The sequence below is a fragment of the Siphateles boraxobius genome, unplaced genomic scaffold, assembly GCF_051911475.1.
Source record: "Siphateles boraxobius isolate OS27281-9 unplaced genomic scaffold, OSU_SipBor_1 41, whole genome shotgun sequence".
Lineage (NCBI taxonomy): Eukaryota > Metazoa > Chordata > Actinopteri > Cypriniformes > Leuciscidae > Siphateles > Siphateles boraxobius.
The window spans coordinates 10,504,543-10,527,419 of NW_027509042.1; the positions used below are offsets into that span (position 1 = coordinate 10,504,543).

The window sequence follows — 22,877 nt, forward strand, 5'->3', positions numbered from 1 at the left end:
CTATGTTACTTATTTGTGTGTGTGCGTGTGTGTGTGTGTGTGTGAAACAATAGTATTAAATTCATCTGACTTTTTTTACCTTTAGGTTAAAAAGGAAAGATTGATCCATTTTGTGAGTGATGTGAGAATTAACTCAAATATGCACCAACATATGCAAGGTATATGCACACTTTTACAATATTTATTTTCACCACTTATTTATTTTATTTTCTACCTTTGATGTCACTATAATGTTATCTAACATAGACACACATGGATCTTAGAAGCTACACTACAGTTTTGGGGTCGGTAAGATTTTTTTGAAAGGCAATAATTTTTTTCAGTAAGGACACGTTAAATTAATAGTAGCCTATACAAGTGACCATAGAGACATTTATGTTACAAAAGACTATTGTTTCCAATAAATGCTTTTGAACTTTTTAGAATCCTTAGAAATATGAATAACCGTTTCGGCTGAACTGTTTTCAGCATTGATAATAAGAAATATTTCTTGAGCAACAAATTAGCATATTAGAATCATTCCTGAAAGATCACGTGGCAGCTTTGCTTTCACAGGAATAAATTATACATTGAAAATATAGGTTCTATTATAGTAGAAAACAGTTATTTTAAATTTGAATAATATTTCACAATATTATAGTTTCTACTGTATTTTTTTTTATCATGTGTGTGTTATGTGGATGAAGGATGAACCCAATCGCAGACAGCAAATAATACAAACAGGGGTTTATTAATAACAAAACAGAAAACAAAACCCACGATGGGGCAAAACAAGACCGGATTGACTAAGACAATAAACTAACCACTAAGACACGAAAAAACATTTCTCTTAAACAAGACTTCCAATAAGTTACTCACAGCTAGATTCACACAACACATGTCACTACATCACACAATGAACCGGCACAAGACAGCAAACACAAGGGGATTAAATAGGGAACACTAATGACGAAGACAGGTGAAACTGACTAGACAATAATGACAAGACGAGGGTAACAAGGGGGCGGAGTTACATAACGAGACAACACAAGCACATGGCCCAAACAACAGACCATGCGCTTGTACACAAAACATGGCTCTGTCATGATCCTGCCACAAGACTAGGAAAAATCAAGGACATGATGGCAGAATCATGACAGGGTGAGCATAAGAGGCTTCTTTCAAAAATCTTACAGAACTTAAACCTTTGAACAGTAGTGTATATTAGCGAGGCATTCTCATAGGCACAATGGTTTTTATATTAAATATTTAAAACCCTACACCTCAAACAAACCTAATGACTAGATTGTATTTGATCGAAATCAAAACATGATTTGGCCAAATACGGGTTTTTCATATGAGGACCACTTCAGATATTCTCAGAATTTGGAATTACAGTGGATTTGTGAAGGTATTTTGAAAAATTGGCCCACACAACTATAGCCAAACCTACACTCACTAGATCGACCCTGTTATATTGTTGTGCAGCAGTTTTGTAAAGCATTTCTGTGTATGTCACAGTGCCACCCTTGGTGGGAAAAGTTCGCTGTAATTATGTAAATCAGCCTCTGATTAATGGGGACAGACTGAGAACAGCAAAGACTCTAGTGGACAAAGCCATAAAGGTTAGACTTCTAAAATCTCAAAGAATCTTTGTAGATGTATGTGCATCGTATAACTGCAAAGGATCTTTAATCATTAATAATAATGATGACAATGAGATTTTAATGAACACACACTGACGACTGTGATGATTCTGCTGTAGGAAAAGAAAGTGTTCTCGGTGCAAGGCCCATATCCTGTAATCCGCGCTGGCCTACGTGCAAGAGGATGGGTGGAGCGGCGACTACCACGGCCGTCTTTCCCACAACCCCGTCGACATGATCTTGAAACTGAGGCCACAGATGAGGGTGACAGCAACGATGATGATGGTGAGAGTATCTGACAGAACAAAGATGAGATCCTTTCCATCACTCTCCCTAGACACACGACAAGGCTTGTTGGTTTCTGTGCGCACAGGTTTACTAAGCTATAGTCTACTTAAGGGACAAAATAGTCCCTAGAAGTTAGGTAAATCTGACAAAGCTTCTGTTGGGCATACCAGGAGATGTTTTAAAAGTTAAAAATTAAAAAAAGTTTCTACACCACTGGAAGTAATTATAATTAAATTAATATAAAACAACAGAAGGTTATGGTATCCTCCTCAAATAGATAATTTGGTAGACTATCGTTCACAAGTTTGGGGTCTGTAAGATTTTTTTAGCTTGGACACTATCAGGCGGTTTAATTGTAGATTTATTATTAAAAAAAATGTCTTTTCTCTTTCAAATAACTTTCTATTCATCATAGAATCCTGTACAAAAATAAATCATGGTTTATACAAAAATATTAAGCAGCACAACAGTTTTCAACATAATAAGAAATGTTTCTTGAGCACCAAATCAGCATATTATACAATGATTTCTGAAGGATCATGTGACACTGAAGACTGGAGTAATGATGCTGAAAATTCAGCTTTGCCATCACAGGAATAAATTAAAGTAGAAAACCTTTCATTTAAATTGTTATACTATTTGACATTATTAAAAATTTTACTGTATTTTTGATCAAATAAATGCAGTCTTAATTAGCATAATAGACCTCTTTCAAAACAATAATAAATAAAAAACTTACCGACCCTAAATGTTTTGAATGTTAATGTAAATGTGCGTGAGTGTGTGTGAAGTATACTGTGAATTTTAGGCTTGGAGCATCCTATATAACTGTGTTTAGTTAACGACTCACAGTTATTTAAAGCTTTATATGATAGTTTGAGTTGCTACTTGACACCACTCATTCCAACACACAGATGTCTGTGACAGATTATTCTTTCAGTCCCTCGACTACTGTCACACCACCTTCTCTGTTTCTTTATACAGACTTAGGAGAGGAGGGAGAGAGGGATGATGAAGCAGATGATCTGTACGACCTAATGGTATGTTTAGAAACTGTAGAATTCCATTTCAATGACAGTTGCCATAGCAGCTGGGTTTTTGAATGCGATTTGTGAACAGTCTCTGATCCTTATTTTTATCCCCTAGTCACGGTTGGTTCGCAATGAGACCCCGTATTTCTACTGGACAACAAAGAGGGATTCAATCGACTGCCAGTCTTTACGTAAAGATCAGATGACCAATCATTTTGCAAAAGCGGGATCTTTTACAACCAAGGTTCATCGTAAACTTGACAAAAGAAGCTTTTCCAAACTAAAATTCCTCTACGCACAACTCTTTCAATTACTCATTACTGATTGTTTCATAACTGTCTTTTTCAGGTTGGTTTGTGTGTGAATTTGAGAAATCTGCAGTGGTTTGATGAAGCAGATCCCGATACATTCTTCCCACGCTGCTACAGACTGGGGGCGGAGGATGAGAAACATGCTTTTATTGGTCAGTACACTTAATCTGGAATATACTGTGTCCTTGCTGTATGTTTCCCTATTTGCATATTGGTTTCTTTTCATTTTACAGATAATTATTTTTCCCCAACGTGATTTACACCCCATGCACTGCACAGTCCCCCTGGGGTAAACTAGGGTTAAGTGTTGCTCTCAGGGGCAATTGTGATATATGATCTCTGTAACAGTTCATGGGTCACCTCAACCTTGGACTGAACCTGCATAATTTGCATTGCCAGACCTGATCCTCACAAAGATTTTTATTTTCTTCTGTTTCTTTACAGATGACTTTAAACGCACAGCATGCACAAGTCTACTTCTGTATGTTTTGGAGAAGTATGGTGGGGATTTAGAGTGGGAGAGAATAGGCGAGGTTCATGACGCTAAAACTAATGGTATGACACACACTAACACACACATTTGAACTCACACATGTATTAACACATCTTCCCTCGTTTGTAGGTCTGAGCAAGCGGAGTAAACAGCACACCAATCAGAGGGTGGGAACCTTGTTAATTGACAATGCATTGCATGTATGTCAGGAGTATCTGAACAGTTTAGAACACTGTGACATAGACGTCACTTTGGAAACGACCCCTACCCTCTCGGAGCAACAGTGGAAAGTGTTTCTTCAGAATTATTATTTAGTTATTCAGTGAGTATAATTTTTGTATTATTATTTATAGTATCTAAAATTGCATAAAAGAGTAATATCATGAATAAAAAGGTTCTTGATCTTTTTTAAAAGAGTTAAATGTACCTACATAGTAAACATACTGTAAGTTTCGGGACCGAACATTATATCATGCACTGTAAATCACCTTATGAAAATAAACAGCATTACAAACGAATGCAACTTTCTAACTTTAGACACATTAAAGAATATTTACACACATTTACATGTCAACAATGGTGTTCAGCAACTTGGACTACCCAATCATGGTAAAGTAATAAAGATGGAATAAGTAGAATAGATATTATTATTCCTAAATACCAGAACTATTAGACCTGATATCAAACCTGCAACCAGTGAGTAATAATAATATAAATATTTTAAATAAATTGCAAGAAACCTTTACTAGTATTAATAGGGGTATCAGGGAAATAAATAAAATAGTACAAATTATAAAAAATTATAATTTGTCATCTCTAATAAGCTTTTTTTCCCCTCGAAAGGCACTGATAAATTTTTTCCTCCAACCTTGTATTATTTCCATTACTAACACTAAGTTTATCTGTAGAATAGTGAAGATGCATAATAGTAAGTTCAGAGAAAGCTTTCTTGCAATGTTTCTTTTCCTTTGCAGTGAAGGACTGACGATAAAGGGATGTGAAGAATATGTGGAGCGTTGTAAATGCATGCTGGAGCAGATGCGTCAAGTTTGCCCTCAGATGGAGACTGATGGACTCTGCAACATCTGGATCATTAAACCTGGGGCCAAGTCACGAGGCAGAGGTGATTTTGTGAAGGTCAATGTTGTAAATGATATTGCAACACTGTTTAATTCACTCTTGACCTATTGTTCTAGGTATAATGTGCATGAACAAGCTGGATGAGATGTTGAGTTTAGTAGATGGAGACCACGGCATCACGATGGACAGTAAGTGGGTGGTGCAGAAGTACTTGGAGCGGCCCCTCCTCGTGCATGACACTAAGTTTGATGTAAGGCAGTGGTTCCTGGTCACAGACTGGAACCCTCTCACTGTGTGGTTCTACCGTGAGTGCTACCTCCGTTTTTCTACACAACCTTACTCCACTCATACATTGGACAGGTGAGAAAACAAAAATGAAAATTCTGTCATCGTTTACACACCCTCATATCGATACAAACTTGTATGACTTTCTTCTGTGAAGCACAAAAAATAAAGAAAAAAAATAAAATATATATATATATATAAATCACCTATTAATTCAAGCATTAATAAGGCAACAATGGGTCACCATCAGTCAGGATTTGGCCCAGAATATAATATCCACCATGCCAGAGCCCAGAGCGAATTGCAGAGGTTATGAAGAAGAAGGGTCAGCAATGTAAATATTGACTCTTTGCATATATTGAATATTTTTGCCAATAAAAGCCTTTAAAACTTTTTAAATGCTTATCATTGTTTTTCAAAGTACCATAGAAACATGTGAAAAAATTATCTACAAATACTGAAGAAGCAAACTTTGCGAAACACAAAATTTGTCTCTGCCAATACTTTTTGCCACGGCTATTGTGAACTAACGTTAACAAATGGAACTTCAGTGCTACCAATGTTTTTGTCCATGCAGTTAAAGTCAAGGAGTCTCATGTGAGTTGAGGATGAGTAAATGATGACAGAATTTTCCATTTTCACTATTCCTTTAAGATGTCTTTCTAGGCTTCAACTAATCACCCCCCCCCCCCACCCCCCCGTACTTTCCACCTTCAGCTCTGTACATCTTTGCAACAACTCCATCCAGAAGCATTTTCAGCCAAGCCCAGATCGCAATCCTTCTCTACCCGCTGAGTGCATGTGGTCATGTTCGCAGTTCCGCTCCTGGTTGGCTGCTTCAGACCGTGGTGGTCTGTGGGAAGGGGTGGTGGTTCCAGGTATGCAGAAAGCTGTTATCCAAACTCTCTTGACTGCACAGGACAGTGTGGAACCTCGCAAAGCCAGTTTTGAGCTTTATGGAGCTGACTTCATGCTGGGAAATGATTTGCGACCTTGGCTGTTGGAGATCAATGCCAGCCCCACCATGGCCCCCTCCACAAGAGTCACAGCTCGACTCTGCCCCGCTGTACAGGAAGACACTTTGCGGGTGGTGCTGGATCGACACTGTGACCGCAACACTAATACTGGTGGCTTCCAGCTCATATACAAGCAGGTACACACAAAGAGCCATATGGGTAAATCTGTCAAGATATGTCTGAATCACCAAACCAAATGAAAAAACAAACAAATATATACTACTGATCAAAAGTGTGTAGGGTTGTAAGATTTTTTAATGATTTTGCAATAATAACCAAGGGTCACCAAGGCTGCATTTATTTTATTAAAAATACAGTACAGTAATATTGTGAAGTGTTTTTTCACGATTTAAAATCTTAATTAAAAAAACTAAAAAAATATATTTTAATTTATTTTAAAATGTAATTTATTCCTGTGACAGCAAAGCTGAATTTTCAGCATCATTACTCCAGTATTCGGTGTCACGTGATTCTTCATTTCTTATTTTTATCGTTGTTGAAAAAAGTTGTGATGGTTAATTTTTTTTTTTTCAAATGAACAGCATTAATTTAAAATAGTTTTTTTGTAACAATGTCTTTACTGTCACTTTATCAATTAAGCGTTTCTTTCCTGAATTTTATATACAGTATATATATATATATATATATATATATATATATAATTATTAGGCATTTGATTAAATAATTGTATTTAAATGATTAAAGATTTTTTATGTTATTATTTCAAATTGTATATTTTAATATATACAGTATATATATATATATATATATATATATATATATATATATATATATATATATATATATATATATATATATATATATGTTACAGTAATGAGAATGAGGTTGTCACGACACAGAAGTAAGACCGGTTGTAGCCTGGCGAAGGGAGTTCTGGGCGTATTTCGCCCAGGGGAGGAACCGGCTCCAGCTGTCCTGGTTCTGGTGGCAGTATGACCTCAGGTGCCTCCCGATTTCTTGGATCTTCCACTCAGTCTGGCCGTTAGTTTGGGGATGATTACCGGATGAGAAACTGATGGTTATACCGAGAAGTTTGAAGGCTTGCCAGACACGGGAGATGAACTTAGGAACTCTGTTGGAAACGATGTCTTCTGGAAGACCGAAATGACGAAAGATGTGTTGGAATAACGCTTCTGTGGCCGCAAAGGCGGTTGGAAGTCCTTTTAGGGGCATGAGCTTGCAGAATTTGGAGAACCGGTCATCTATGACGAAGATGCAGGTATGATCCCTCAGGATCTCCATGCGGAGCAGGTTTGGTCAAAGTGGCTTGACTGATTTGGTCATCGAGTGTCCATTGGAAGGGGCTGACAATCATGGCTGGAGGGAGAATAGATTCAGGTGTTGCAGGCTCAGGATCTGGAAGATGAAAACGAGAGAGTGAGTCTGCCTTACAATTCTTGCTTCCAGGTCGGTAGGTGACTACAAAGTCGAATCTTGTGAAGAACAGAGCCCATCTGGCTTGACGAGAGTTTAGCTTCTCTTAAATACTCAAGATTTCTGTGGTCAGTAATGACTTCAAATTGATGAGTTGCTCCCTCCAGCCAGTGTCTCCATTCCTCTAGAGCAAGCTTTATTGCGAGGAGCTCACGATTCCCAATGTCTTAATTCTGCTCCGCCGGGAACAGCTTTTTAGAGTAGAAGGAAATAGATGGAGGCGTAGGGGATCACCCTGCCGCTGCGACACCACTGCTCCGACTCCAGTGGTGGATGCATCGACCTCGACAACAAACGGTAGCTCAGGGTTCAGATGGCGGAGGACTGAAGCGGAGACAAATGCTGTCTTAAGGTCTTCGAAGGAGAGGAGGGCAAGAGGTGTCCAGGACAGAGACTTGGGCCAGTTTTTCAGGAGAGACGTGAGAGGTGAAATGATTAAGCTGTTATTCTTGATGAAACGACAGTAAAAATTGGCGAAGCCCAGGAATCTCTGCAACTCTTTAATGGTGGTGGGTGGTGGCCAGTTCTGGATGGATTCCACCTTCCTCTGGTCTATTTGGATGCCATGTTGGTCGATGATGTATCCCAGGAAGTGGACGGAGGACTTGTGGAACGCATTTCTCTAGTTTGAGGTAAAGTTGGTGATCCTGAACTCGTTTCACATGTTGCTGATGTTCCGACAGGGTTTTGAGGTAAATCAGAATATCGTGTATGTAGACGATGACGAACTGGTTGAGGAAGTCTCTAAATACCTCGTTCATGTAGTTCTGGAAGACAGCAGGTGAGTTGGACAGCCCATATGGCATGACCTGATATTCATAGTACCCTGAGGGGGTCATGAAGGCGGTCTTCCACTTGTCTCCCTTGCGGATGCGGATCAAGTTATAGGAACTTTGAAGATCTATCTTTGAGACAATGCAAGCCCCACGCAGCTGTTCCAATGCTGCTGGGACCAGAGGAAGGGGATAACTAAACTTGATGTTTGTGAGTTCAGGATCTGGTAATCGCGTGCACAGTGAACACAATCCGCAATGGTAACGGTGAAAGCCATGGATTCTGAGATAGCGCGTTTGCTCAATTTAAACTTTAATTACTGCAATAATTTAACAAACATAGCAATAATTTAACACACACACACTCACACACACACACACACACTTGAATTTAGTGGTGGGGAACACTCACACACACACATGAATTTAGTGGTGGGGAACTCACAAAGGTGTAAATTTCATTTATTTCCTTTCATTAGTAACGCGTACCTATGGACTTCGTTTGGAGAACTTTAAAGGCGATTTTCTCAATATTTAGATTTTGTGCCCCATCAGATTCCAGATATGCAAAAGGTTGTATCTCGGCCAAATATTGTCATATCCTAACAAACCATAGATCAGTGGAAAGCTTATTTATTCAGCTTTCATGTGATGTATAAATCTCAATTTAAAGAAAATGACCCATAAGACTGGTTTTGTGGTCCAGGGTAACATATGGTGGTAATTGGGTTGCCAATCGCTTGCTGAACACATCCTGGAATGCCCGGTATTCAGGGAGGATCTCCACTTTGCATTCCGTCTTTGGGCTTTCGATGGAGGTTTCGAACATTGTGAGATGACAGGGTTTGGATCTGAACTAGGTTGAAGAGGGACAAAACAGGTCTTGATGACTGCAGACAGACAATGTTGGAGGCAGGATTGTCCCCACTGAAGGATCTCTCTTGAATTCCAGTTCATAAATGGCTCATGTTTTTCATCCATGGGCGTCCCAGGATGATGTCAGTGTTGGATCCTTCCAGCAACATAAATCCAATTTCCTCCGTGTGCAGACATCCTATGAGGCGCGTCAGGATGGGGGAGAAGTGACAGATGTGACCACAACCCAACAGTTTCCCCAGAATGGAATGAATCTCTAAGTTTTGGAGACTACATTTCCTCTTAACGTTGAGCCTTTGGAGGAGGTTGAGAGATATAAAGTTCCCCCGCTGAGCCGGAGTCAATGAGGGCTTGTGCTGAAACAGAGGTTTGACGGGTCAGAACATACTGTATATGGTAGTACGGGTTAGAGGAGCAATTTTAGGTGGAAGATCGACTGTACTCACCGCTGGGTGTGGAGGTCAGATGGTTTTTTGGATGAAATTCTCGATCCCCATGGCATCATCATAAACGACCATCAGTTAGCGAATGTCAGCATTCAAGCCATGTCGAAAGGCGGTGAGAAGAGTGGTTTCGTTCCATCTACTAGAGGCTGCCAATGTACGAAAGGTTAAAGCATACTGACTGACTGATTCGGTACCTTGGTGAAGACGAAAGAGTTGATCGTGAATGGAGAGGGTTGATGTTGTTTGTCCGAAGACCTCCTTCAAGTGGCTGGTGAAGGTTGATAATGAGGTAGTTACTTGAGCGTTGGACTGCCACAACGACTGTGGCCACTGTAGCGCTCGTCCAGAGAGAAGAGAAATCATGAAGGCCACCCTTACGCGATCTGTGAGGAAGAGATGTGGCTGTATTTCGTATTACAGTGAGCACTGAAGGAGATATCCGGAGCAATCCTCCGCCTCGCCGGAGAATGTCGCTGGACGGGCCGTGGGACTGGCAGATGCAGCAGCAGAAGAAGGTGGCGGCAGTGATTGCCGAACAGCTTAAACCAGTTCGGCAAACGGATCCGTGCTCGTGCTCTGCATGGTGGTCTGGTCTTCTGTCATGACAGAAGGTGGAAGTAAAGTAAATAGAGTTTATTTACAGAGCGTGAGCAAAACAGAACATAACAGGTGAAGGATGGTATGCTACATGACATGTAGAACTTAGCTGACTATAACACAACTGAAGATGGTTGAGGATGATCTAGGAACGGATACACAGGGAGACATAGAAGATCCAAAGACAGCTGACTTCAAAAACGATGACGATCAGGTACAGGATAGCTGGGTAACTCTGGTGAGAGCAAGAAGAGTCCGTGTAGCGTGTGACAAGACCAGACAGTGAACTGAAGGGAGTGCAGGCTTGATATAACGATTTAACAATTCCGGTGATGATGAACGAGTGGGTGGATCTGGTGCTGATGGCTGAGTGGATGGTGTGAGTGACTCCATGACAGAAGATCTGTATAAAATGTAGTTGTCCTGAAAATGTCACCGAAAATCTAATAATTTTTTGGGCCCTAATAACTAACTTTATTTTTACTGTTTTCTTATGTTTTCAGGCAGCAGTAGAAGTTCCTCAGTATGTAGGAGTGAATCTTCTTGTAGAGGGGACTTCAATCAGACGTCCCCGTGCCCCTATTTACAAACCTCTCATTCAGTCTCACCCTGAACCGCTATCAAAATCCACCAGTCACAAGCCTTCACTCATAAACAGCCATTGCACTTCTGGCAAGGAGAATCAGTCACAGGGGGTAAAAAAGGCCTGGCCTACACTCTCCTCCCATAAAGTCACACCAGAGCTATCTTTAATCTTTCACCCTAAACTGAGGAAACGTCCCCACAGACTAGTCTTACCTTCAAACTGTTGTGTTCTTCCCAACCCATCTGAACTTCATCCACAAAAGCTCTCAGACACTCTAGCCCAGCCCGATCACCCTCACACACACAGGACACGCAGTAACCTTCCATCCCTTTACCGTCCAACCCCCTCACTGGACGTGATAAGCATACGACCTAGACAAATTAAACCCTCCTTTCGCTACAAACACAACATGCACACAGTCAATATATCTTATACAATCTTACCCATGCAACAGCAACTTTCACTAAACCATAAACGGGCCACTGACACTTTTACAAAGAGAGAAGGGCCGAAGACTTCCTGAGGAACCTTTTGGAAAACAGGATTTCATACAAACAAATTATTGAGTTAATATGACTTAAATGCAATGAATAAGTTCTAGACTGCATCAGTTTTCATTGTGTGTTTATCTTGCAATACACTGGATTCAAAACCCATATACCTTATCAATCTACTGTCAGAAATAAGAAAGAGAACTGCATATTTGCTCTCCATGACCTTTTTAGTAATTAAGAGCACATTCTTTTAAAAAGAAATCTGTCATCATTTTCTCTCATGCTTTCCAAACCTGAATATTTCTTTATGTGGAACACAAAAGGAGATCTGATGCAGAAAGTTGACTGGTCTGGTCTCTTCCATACAATGGTTCAAAAAGCACCACAAATTTGGCTTGTGCTCTCTACTTAAAATCTCCTGAAACCATACTAAAGTTTTTTTTCACAGATTTTTTATGGCTTAAAGACACATTTTTAACATAATGAATTCAATTCAACGTGAGATATACAGTAGTACTATTATGGAGTGCCTAACTCTGTATTATATTGATATTGGAAACTTTTCAATGGTGCTATTTTTGATGATTATTAACATGGTAATTTAACTGTAATGTACTGACTGTGGTATTAAGCTATGGTGCTGAATTTTGTATTCTTGATGTCAGAATGTTTCCATATGAGCTGATCATTGACAATGATACTTATTTGAAACACTAATGACATTCTCAAACTGTAACTTTTTTCAAATTCATGCAATTTGAAGTAAGCTAAGTAGATGTTTTGCACTTTATTTTTCTGTATGTGCACTTGCGAGTATACTTACAGTGTAGGCTACTTGCCTAAGAAAGCACTGGGTATTATAAGGTAACTACTGTATATGGGTTAAGGTTAGGTTTACGGGTAGGTTCAGGGTTAGTACCTAGTTATTTCCCAGTTATTGTATTTTCTATAATAACTACATAGTATGTAAATGGGGAACAGGACTGTAAAATAAAGTGCTATTGATGTTTTATATAACTCGTGTTTTCAACCAAACTCACCACTAGATGGAGTATAACTCATGCCTTTCACCAAACTCACCACAATTATTTTAATCTTCCTCATTTGTTTCACAATGCTTATCATAAATTAAGTAGTATCATATCAATTGCATGCTAAATTCACCATCATGGATACGTTTGGTACAATATGCAATTAATACAGTTTTGCATGTCAACAAAAGGAATGAGGGTTTGAGTCATTTCTGCATACACTTGACATTCTGACGAACCTCTAAAAAAACTCTTGAACTAAAATCACTGAAATATTATTTACATTTTTCTTTTTTTTGAGGACTTATGCTTTCACCTGTCTCTGTTGTTCTTTTCTACATATGAATTATATTATTTTTATTTTATTATTTTTACCCATTAATAAGGACATTTTTAGAATGTTTACATTGACCTGTAATTCAAAAACGTTGCATTTTTTTATTTATTATATTTAATTATTTTTACACAATGCCACATTCATATTTTCTGAATGTTTTGCTTTAGATTAATTCAGAGACATTGCACTCAGTCATATACAAACAAAAGCAAATCGAGACGCTTTACAATCAACAAACACTCACTTGCCCATGCATTAGCAGACACTGTAAAAGTTATTGTTGCCAGGAATTGCAGTTTTTACTTTTTTTTACCTTCCAGCAGATCTCAAGTCATTTTCTGTTTTCAAATCTTCAAATGTCCGTATGTCTGATTTGGAACAGGATGTAGTTCAAATCTAAAACACTTACATAAAAGGGAAATTTAGTAATTGTGAACAAAGTTCTCACTGTCCACCAAACTTTCACACAGCTATGTTTTCCTATTATCACTTTATCATATATACAGTATACTACCACGGGGATGGTTTACTATCCATGTGGCCATATAGGTAAAATACATACCTTAATAAGCATGGAATATTACTTAAATATATAGATGTCTGACAGATTGGTACATTCATCAAACCACAAAAGAACAAATGACAATGTGGTAGCAAATCAAGCAAACATCTCTCACCTCCTCTCACACACACCACTCTCTCTGTCACACACACATGTTGGACATCTGTGAACTCCGTGTAACCTACAGAGGCACAACTAATATGCACCCCAAACCATGGCTATAATAAAATGTGATACTTGCGTCATATGTTCATCACTCAGGCCCATATGTTTATACAAGTGGAAAAACTTGCTAAATCTTTTATTTATATGAAGTTTCTTGTTCATATACACCATTTTAATTGTGTATATACAGTATATGTATATTTGTTTTTATAGAGAAGAGAAAGGTATGATTGATGTTTCAGATAGCCTTGTAGGTACATTTAAGTATCTCATACAAGTCAATCTTGACAAGTAATTACAGAGCCAAAAAAAGGAGGTGTATGTACACATTTTTTTTAACACTTCTAGAAGGTTTCTCAATTTCTAAATGGAGCAAAGACCATCAGCGCTGTGGTGATTGATTGATAATCCAAACAATCAGCAAATGTCATCTCTCTGCATTGGCTTCCTCAGGGATTCTTGAATGTCTTCCATGTTGATTCAGAAGATCTTTGGAAGTACATAGTAAAAAGGCTGGAATGCCAGGCCGGTGACCCATTGAGCTGTTAACTAAATGGGAGGATGAAACCAGAAGAGAGACAGATAGCTGGGAGCAGTGGGTGTAAGTGTAAAAGAAAGCACAAGACTCTTACGCCTCTGACACACAACGCATACCACATACCTGGAGGGAAAACTTAACTTGACAAGTATGAATGAGCAGGATATTAGCAGGGTAGAAGTATTCATTTTTAAAATCACTGATTGTATTTTTTTTTTTTTTGTGTTATATTGTTTTATTTAATTATTTATTATGTTTATTTATCAGTGTGAAAAATGAGAGAAGGGTTAAGGTGAGTTTAGGAAAGTTTGGGACAAGGCTGTTTCTTGACATAAGTGCATTGTGTATTCAAGATTGCATGGCAATTAAACAAAAACAATTAACCTTGTCAGTGTAAATTAATTTAAAGGCAGCAGTTCTGGGGCATCATCTCTTCTGAGTTACAGGAACGCTCAGTGATTTATCAGCTCCGTCATTTCACCATCTGCCCTGTAACCACATCACAAAATATGAAGGCACATATGTGTAATATGTGTTGCATGTGTGAGCTGAGGTTTCAGTCAAAGGAATGGAAATCATAATCACATGTAAACATTTTAGATTTCTTCCATTTCTCTACTATTGTATTTCCTTCAGTCAGTCATTTAAATATGTGTTCAACTAAAACGATTCTGTCATTGACTCATTCCTGAGTTTAATAACACTGACAAGATCTACAGAAAAGATGTCCCGGATCTTGATGTGATTACAGAGGCCCTATGAGGAGGGAAAGGAGTTTTGCATTACATCAGAGGCATAAATATGGTCTGTCTGTACATAAGATGTACAGATGACAAGGCCTCAAGCTTCCTTGGATTTTAGTGGACAACTGAGCAGGAGTATTCAAAACTGCAAGCTCAAAAAATCATGTTAAACTTGGTGGATTCTTGTGCAACCAACCATGTTTGATCTCATTACAACTATCGATGAACTGCATGTACAGTATCTCTCCTCAGAATCCCATCTTCTCAAGTTAGTAAGACAGCAAGTAACAGTTCAGACAGTTAACTTCAAATACTCAGCCCCATGGCAAACGACCAAGCATGACCTGAGAGAACATTGACATAAATGTACTACCAGGTGTATGGAGGCTCATGTGTACCTGTTTTGTCATGGTTGTCAAAAACAGGACGGAAGCAATCGCAGGTCAAACTCAGTTCTTTATTGAACAATGAAAAGCTAGACAGGAACACGGGTGTGGACTGGTGACGCAGGGACCTCGATGGTCGAAGACGAACCCGTGAAGTGCAGTGAAAACCCAAACGACAATCCAACGAAGAGACGACGACGAATCCAACAGGAACACCACACGGAGAGACAAACATCCAACGAATCCAACAGGAACACCACACGGAGAGACAACATCCAAGAGACAACATCCAGGAGACAACATCCAGGAGACAACATCCAACGATCTGACAAAGGAGATGAGAGAACTGTGAGAATATATGGTGAGATGAGATCGGCTGCAGCTGGTGATGTGATGACGATCAGCTGGAGCGGATCAAGGAATGACACTCATTCACGCCCACTACACACGTGCTTTCATACAACAACATAAACACGAGACGAGAAGGAAGCAATGAACTTGTATACCGTGACAGTACCCCCTCTCCTAGGAACGCCTCCTGGCGTTCCCAGACTCCCTTACCTGTCGATTGAAATCATCGATCAGAGAGTGATCCAGGATGTCTCTAGCCGGAACCCAACTTCTCTCCTCCGGACCGTAACCTTCCCAGTCCACCAAGTACTGAAATCCACGTCCCCTCCGTCTAGAATCCAGAATGCGATTTACCGAATAGGTGGTCTCCCCATCTACGAGACGCGGCGGGGGGGGAACCGGGACTGGCGGATTAATGCGAGCATGAAACACGGGCTTGATTTTTGAAACATGGAAAACGGGGTGAACCCTCCTGTACGCTGGAGGTAAACTAAGGCGGACTGTCACCGGACTAATGATCTTGGTGACAGTGAACGGGCCAATGAATTTGGGGGCAAGCTTATTAGAGACGGATCGGAGAGGAATGTTCTTAGTTGAAAGCCACACTTTTTGACCAACGACGTATACGGGAGGCTTCGACCGGTGGCGATCGGCCTTAGCCTTGGTGCGCGCCCCCACTTGGAGTAGAGCCTCACGGGCTCTAGTCCAAGTGCGGTGACACCTCTGGATTAAGGCGTGAGCGGAGGGGACCGCGACCTCGGATTCCAGACTAGGAAAAATAGGTGGCTGGTAACCTAAACTACACTCAAACGGAGATAGGCCCGTAGCCGACACTGGTAACGTATTGTGGGCGTACTCCACCATGGAAATCTGTTGACTCCAAGAGGAAGGATTCTTAGAAACCAAACATCGCAACACCCTTTCCAGATCTTGGTTGGCTCTCTCGGTCTGACCATTGCTCTGGGGGTGGAACCCTGAGGACAGACTAACTGTCGCCCCCAGTAACTTACAAAATTCTTGCCAAAATTTGGACACAAACTGGGGTCCTCTGTCAGAGACCACGTCCATCGGGAGGCCATGTAAGCGAAAGACGTGGTCAATGACTGTCAACGCTGTCTCCTTAGCTGAGGGTAATTTGGGTAAGGGAATGAAATGAGCCGCCTTCGAGAACCGGTCCACCACAGTCAAAACGACTGTGTTGCCCTGGGAGGGCGGGAGGGCGGTGACAAAATCTAGAGCGATATGGGACCAGGGTCTCGAAGGGACAGGCAGCGGTTGAAGGAGCCCATCAGGCGGACGATTGGAAGTCTTACCAGTGGCACAGACCGAGCAAGCCAAAACAAAACTGTGGATGTCACGAGCCATAAGTGGCCACCAAAATCGTTGCTTGACTAAAAACTTAGTACGATTAACTCCTGGATGACAAGCCACGTTGGAGCAATGACCCCACTGTATAACGTCGGACCGTAATCCCTCCGGCACAAATAAGCGATTCGGTGGGCAACCGGGCGGAGGCATTACCCCTTCTAAGGCCGTCTTGACCTTCGATTCGATCTCCCATACGAGTGTGGAAACAAATAGGGTTTCCGGTAAAATGCACTCGGGAGTAGACGGGCGTTCGGAACGATCAAAAATGCGAGATAAAGAGTCGGGTTTGATGTTCTTAGAACCCGGGCGGTACGAGAGAGAAAAATCAAAGCGACCGAAAAAAAGTGCCCACCGAGCCTGCCTGGAGTTCAATCTTTTGGCGGTTCTGATGTACTCTAGATTCTTGTGATCGGTCCAGACGATAAAAGGAACCCCCGCACCTTCTAACCAATGACGCCATTCCTCCAACGCTAACTTGACTGCCAACAACTCCCTGTTACCAATGTCGTAATTGCGTTCGGCTGGGGATAATCGATGAGAAAAAAACGCGCAAGGATGCATCTTATCGTCTGCGGGCGAACGCTGGGACAGGACTGCTCCTACCCCCACCTCTGATGCGTCGACCTCCACCACGAACTGACGTGAAGAATCAGGGGCAACGAGGATGGGAGCTGAAACAAAGCGGCTCTTGAGTTTGGCAAACACAGCCTCGGCTGTATCTGACCACCTGAACGGAGTTCTGGGGGAGGTCAAGGCAGTCAGAGGTGCGGCTAGTTGGCTGAAGTTGCGAATGAAACGCCGATAGAAGTTGGCGAACCCCAGAAACCTCTGCAGGGCCTTACGGGAATCTGGACTTGGCCACTCTACCACAGCCTTAACCTTCTCAGGGTCCACACGCATTCCCTCAGACGAAATGATGTATCCTAGAAAAGGAACAGACTGTGCATGAAAATCGCATTTCTCCGCCTTGACAAAAAGCCCATTCTCTAGCAACCTCTGAAGCACTCGTCGAACGTGTTGCACATGTTCCTGGAGAGACGAGGAAAATATCAATATGTCATCCAGGTAAACATATATGAACTGATCTATCATGTCTCGCAACACGTCATTGACCAGTGCCTGGAAGACTGCTGGGGAGTTGGACAGCCCGAAAGGCATGACCAAGTATTCAAAGTGCCCCCTGGGGGTGTTAAAGGCAGTCTTCCATTCATCCCCCTCCCTAATGCGAACCAGATGATAAGCGTTACGCAAGTCCAATTTCGTGAAAACAGACGCTCCCTGCAACCTCTCGAAGGCTGAAGACATTAACGGCAAAGGATAAGTATTCTTTACCGTGATGTTATTCAGCCCCCGGTAGTCAATACAAGGTCGCAGAGACCCGTCCTTCTTTCCCACAAAAAAGAACCCCGCCCCCGCCGGAGAAGAGGAAGGACGGATGAAACTGGTTGCCAGAGAATCAGAAATATATTTCTCCATAGCCTCCCTCTCCGGATTGGAAAGCGAATATAACTTGCCCTTAGGCGGAGACTTACCTGGCAGTAAATCTATGGCACAGTCATAGGGACGATGCGGAGGAAGAGAAGCAGCCCGAGACTTACTGAACACTTCCTTCAGATCGTGGTACTCCTCGGGCACGTTAGACAAGTCCCCTGCCTCCTCCTGTAACACAAAAACAGGCACAGACGGACAAGCAGACATCAGACAAGACTTATGACATTCCTTGCTCCACTCCAGAATAGCTCTTTGCTGCCAGTCCACACGAGGGTTGTGATGAATGAGCCAGGGGTGTCCAAGAACTACAGGTGCCAGGGGGGAATCCAGTATATAAAAAAAAATAGTTTCTGAGTGATTGCCTGAGGTGATGAGTGTGATGTTTTCGGTGATGAGCGAGATGATGGGAAGTTCTTGACCATTTAATGCGTGTACTGCAATCCTCTGTGTGAGTGGTTTAAGGGGAATCTGAAGTCTATGTGCAAAAGTACTGTCCATAAAATTACCCTCAGCCCCGGAGTCCAGAAGTGCTTGACAGTCGTGCTGGTGAATTGACCATCTCAGTCTTACCGGAAGGAGGGTAGATGTGGATGAGGTCTTCTCGGCGGAGATCCCACCCGATAGTAGCCTCATACTTACTATCGGGCTTGGCCTTTTACCGGGCAGTTGTAGGCAAAATGTCCCGAACCTCCACAGTATAGGCAGAGGCCCTGGGACCTCCGCCTTTCCCTCTCCTCCCGGGAAAGCCGAGCTCGACCCACCTGCATGGGTTCGTGATCGAAGACTGGGCTGACCACGTCCCTGCCACTGGACCGTTGACCCTCTGCTCCAGCTGGAGACCAAATGGACGGTGCTCTTCCCCCGACTCTGGTGATGCGAGCGTCCACCCTCAGAGCGAGCTCGACGAGTCCATTCAGCGTCGTGGGGAGGTCCAGGGCGTAGATCTCCCTCTGGACGCGGTCAGCCAACCCATGCAGGAACATGTCCCACTGCGCCGCCTCGTTCCACTGGCTTTCGGCCGCCAGGGTGCGGAACTCGATCGAATAGTCCGAGACCGACCTGTCACCCTGACGGAGGCCGGCCAACACCCTGGCAGCCTCTCTCCCCGCGACGGCCCGATCGAACACCCGTCTCATCTCTGAGGAGAGTGCCTGGAACGAGGCACAGCAAGGGTCTTGATTTTCCCACACCGCTGTCCCCCATAACGCCGCCTTTCCGGTCAACAAAGTAATGACAAATGCCACCTTGGCTGGCTCATTATTGAAAGTTCTCGGTTGCAGTGCAAAATGCATGGCACAACGTGTCAGAAATGCTCTGCAGTAAGCAGACTCACCAGCGTATGATTCTGGAACAGGTAGGCGTGGCTCTGATGTCGTAGCGATCGCTGGTGGTGTGGGGGGAACAGCTGGTGTGGGTGGCGCAGCGGGAGCACGAAGTAATTGGATCTGCTGGGTGAGCTCGGACACCTGCGTCACCAAAGCTTGTACCGCACGACCCGTGTCCCCTAAATTCCTCTCCTGAGAATCCATTCTTCTCGCGCTGTGCTGAAGGAATTCCTCCAACGAGGTCGGCGAACCTGCTGCTTCCATAGCAGGGTCAGATCGTTCTGTCATGGTTGTCAAAAACAGGACGGAAGCAATCGCAGGTCAAACTCAGTTCTTTATTGAACAATGAAAAGCTAGACAGGAACACGGGTGTGGACTGGTGACGCAGGGACCTCGATGGTCGAAGACGAACCCGTGAAGTGCAGTGAAAACCCAAACGACAATCCAACGAAGAGACGACGACGAATCCAACAGGAACACCACACGGAGAGACAAACATCCAACGAATCCAACAGGAACACCACACGGAGAGACAACATCCAAGAGACAACATCCAGGAGACAACATCCAGGAGACAACATCCAACGATCTGACAAAGGAGATGAGAGAACTGTGAGAATATATGGTGAGATGAGATCGGCTGCAGCTGGTGATGTGATGACGATCAGCTGGAGCGGATCAAGGAATGACACTCATTCACGCCCACTACACACGTGCTTTCATACAACAACATAAACACGAGACGAGAAGGAAGCAATGAACTTGTATACCGTGACATGTTTAAGCAGGTAAAACATGTTGAGGACATGCTGCACTCACATGATCACCTTCACCTGCTTAACTAAACAGAGGGATGCTGTAACTCACTTTCTCATCTTTCAGCATCTCAGCTCACACTGAATGAGCCTGTTCCCCATTCCTGTCCTTAGTATGGAATGTGTGTGTGTGCTATATAGAGCGACATCCTCAATCAACTTTTCATTTCAGCTAAAATGCTGGGTTGTTTTAGCCCAATTTTAGATCAAATATGGACAAACCCAAATGTGTCACGGAATAGTGACGCGAGGATACATGTGCAGGAATGAAGGATATTTATCAAGTAATAAAAAATAAAACAAACCAGCACAGGACTGCAAACACTGGGAGAATAAATAGGGAAGCAAACAAAAGAGGGAAACGAGGAAAGCAGGGGGGTCAAATGAATCAATAATTAGGTAACAAGATGGGAGGGGTTAGACAATAGACAGGAGAGCACTTGGCACAAGGAAACTTTGAAATTGAAATTGAATCAACCCAGCTTTTTTTTAGAGTACAGAGTCCATGCATGACTTGGCTAATATTAATTGCAAACATTTTTAATGAGAAAACATTAAACTCAAATGTGCATGAATCTGCCAGGCTTGCCAGAAGTTTGAAATTTTTTAAATATTAATAATAACTATAATTATTGTTGTAATTCAATGATTATCTTCTTTTTTATATTATTTTCTTGATAACAATAAAATATCATTATTATTATTATTATTAAGCTTTGATTATATAATGTTAATGCTTTGCTGTAGTTTCTGTATTGCAATTTCCTGCATTCAACTTATTACAGTTTTTCTGAATTGCTAAAACACTAAACCCTAAAACTCTGAACCAAATTCTCAATAGTCTAAACCAATTTGTCAAATAAATCATTCTTTCAGTAAAACACTAAACAAATTCAGGCTGTTTGCAAATCTCATGCACTCTTTTTTCACTCTAAACACATTCTCACTCATTAAAACACATTTTGCATTTTGATGCACTCATGTTTCAAAATGCTAAACATAGGTAGGCGAAAGTTAAACACAACTGCAACACAGTTGTCATCGTTTACACACAACGACTCAAAATTGTTCACACTAATTTCTAATGATGTGACCAAACCAACTGTATAATACAAGAGGAGAGGAGGTGAACAAGCAGGAAGAGGATGAGGATGAGGAAGAGCAAGGTGTGGAGAATGTTGTCAAGGCTGGATCTGGTTTGTTCTGACTTATTCTGAAGCAGAATAAAATCTCTCTCACTGACCTTGATTTTGCTGTTGCACAACTCTTCTGAGTGTACTTTACTGTAACATGCTTTTCATTTAGAGATTTTTACTGTAACCTTTTTGGCTTTTGCAGTTGGGTCACTGTATTTTGCAAATGGTGAATACAGACATTCGATAGGCCTTTATTCAATATTCAGTACAATACTATACTTGCAGTGGATACAGTATACAATTTATTCACCTTACTACTGTAAGTTGTCATTACTATACTTTTTTATGTAATTGCAAAATTTGTTAACTTTGTTACAATATACTTTTTTATGTAACTGCATGCTTTGGATTCTGTTCTCCATTTTTTGATTTAGTGTCTAATGAATGATCTGTAGGCCTAGTGTTTATAATATTAACTCATGTGTGTATGATCTGGAAGCATTGTTTGATTTTAAGCACAGATAAAATGGTTTTGAGGCAATTGTTTGATTTTTCCAGAAGAGTCCGAGGTTCTCTGAATGTTGTTTGAAAATTTGCTTTTGTGTTTAAGGTTTTAGAAAGTGCAGTGATGGTTTCAAGAAATGTGTGTTAGCAATTCAGAAAAACTGTAAAGCAATCATAAATCAGTTTTGCATATTGTTCATTCAAGATTGGACAACATTGTGCTACCACCCGTTTTTAAGCCCCAAAACGGTGTAACATAAGCAACTGCTTATTTTAAAGTACATAATTGTTTTGAATACCACCACATTGTCACCCATTGTCCACGCCTTTGTTTCCAGTGCAAGTCTAAACCTGCCCTTAGAGAAAGTCTGTGATGACAATATACTACTTTGCTTTTGTTTAGCGCAAAAAATCCCCAAATAAACCCAAAAAGTATGAAAACCTCCAATTTTTTTTAATTAAAGGGTAACTAAACCCTAAAACAACTTTTTTAAGTTAATGATCTGTAAGGCTGGGGTTTTATTAATGCTGTTCATTGATTCTAGTAAATTTTTTGACATTTAAACAGACAAATAAACAGACATCACCAGAGCAAAATATTCTGTTACAGTATAGTAGTAATGATTTTATGAATTTCTTCACTGAGAAAATAGAAAGCATCAGAAACACAATTGTAAATGTACAATCTTTTATGGTTTCTTATGATTCAGCATCAATTATCGCCCCTCAAGAACAACTACACCGCTTTAGGACAGGAAGAGCTAAATAA

General features: G+C 41.3%; 1 protein-coding gene across 1 annotated transcript; it reads left to right on the top strand.

Annotated features, from left to right (window-relative positions):
• The first annotated feature begins 42 nt into the window (after positions 1-42).
• ttll3 (tubulin tyrosine ligase-like family, member 3) lies at positions 43-12,577 on the top strand. The gene is made up of 12 exons (XM_077198298.1): positions 43-158; positions 1,501-1,604; positions 1,745-1,910; positions 2,898-2,953; positions 3,060-3,188; positions 3,293-3,407; positions 3,700-3,810; positions 3,878-4,070; positions 4,723-4,871; positions 4,945-5,188; positions 5,831-6,266; positions 10,780-12,577. The coding sequence occupies exons 1-12, from the start codon at positions 140-142 to the stop codon at positions 11,383-11,385; spliced, it is 2,328 nt and encodes a 775-aa protein (XP_077054413.1). The 5' UTR covers positions 43-139; the 3' UTR covers positions 11,386-12,577.
• The last annotated feature ends 10,300 nt before the right edge of the window (positions 12,578-22,877 follow it).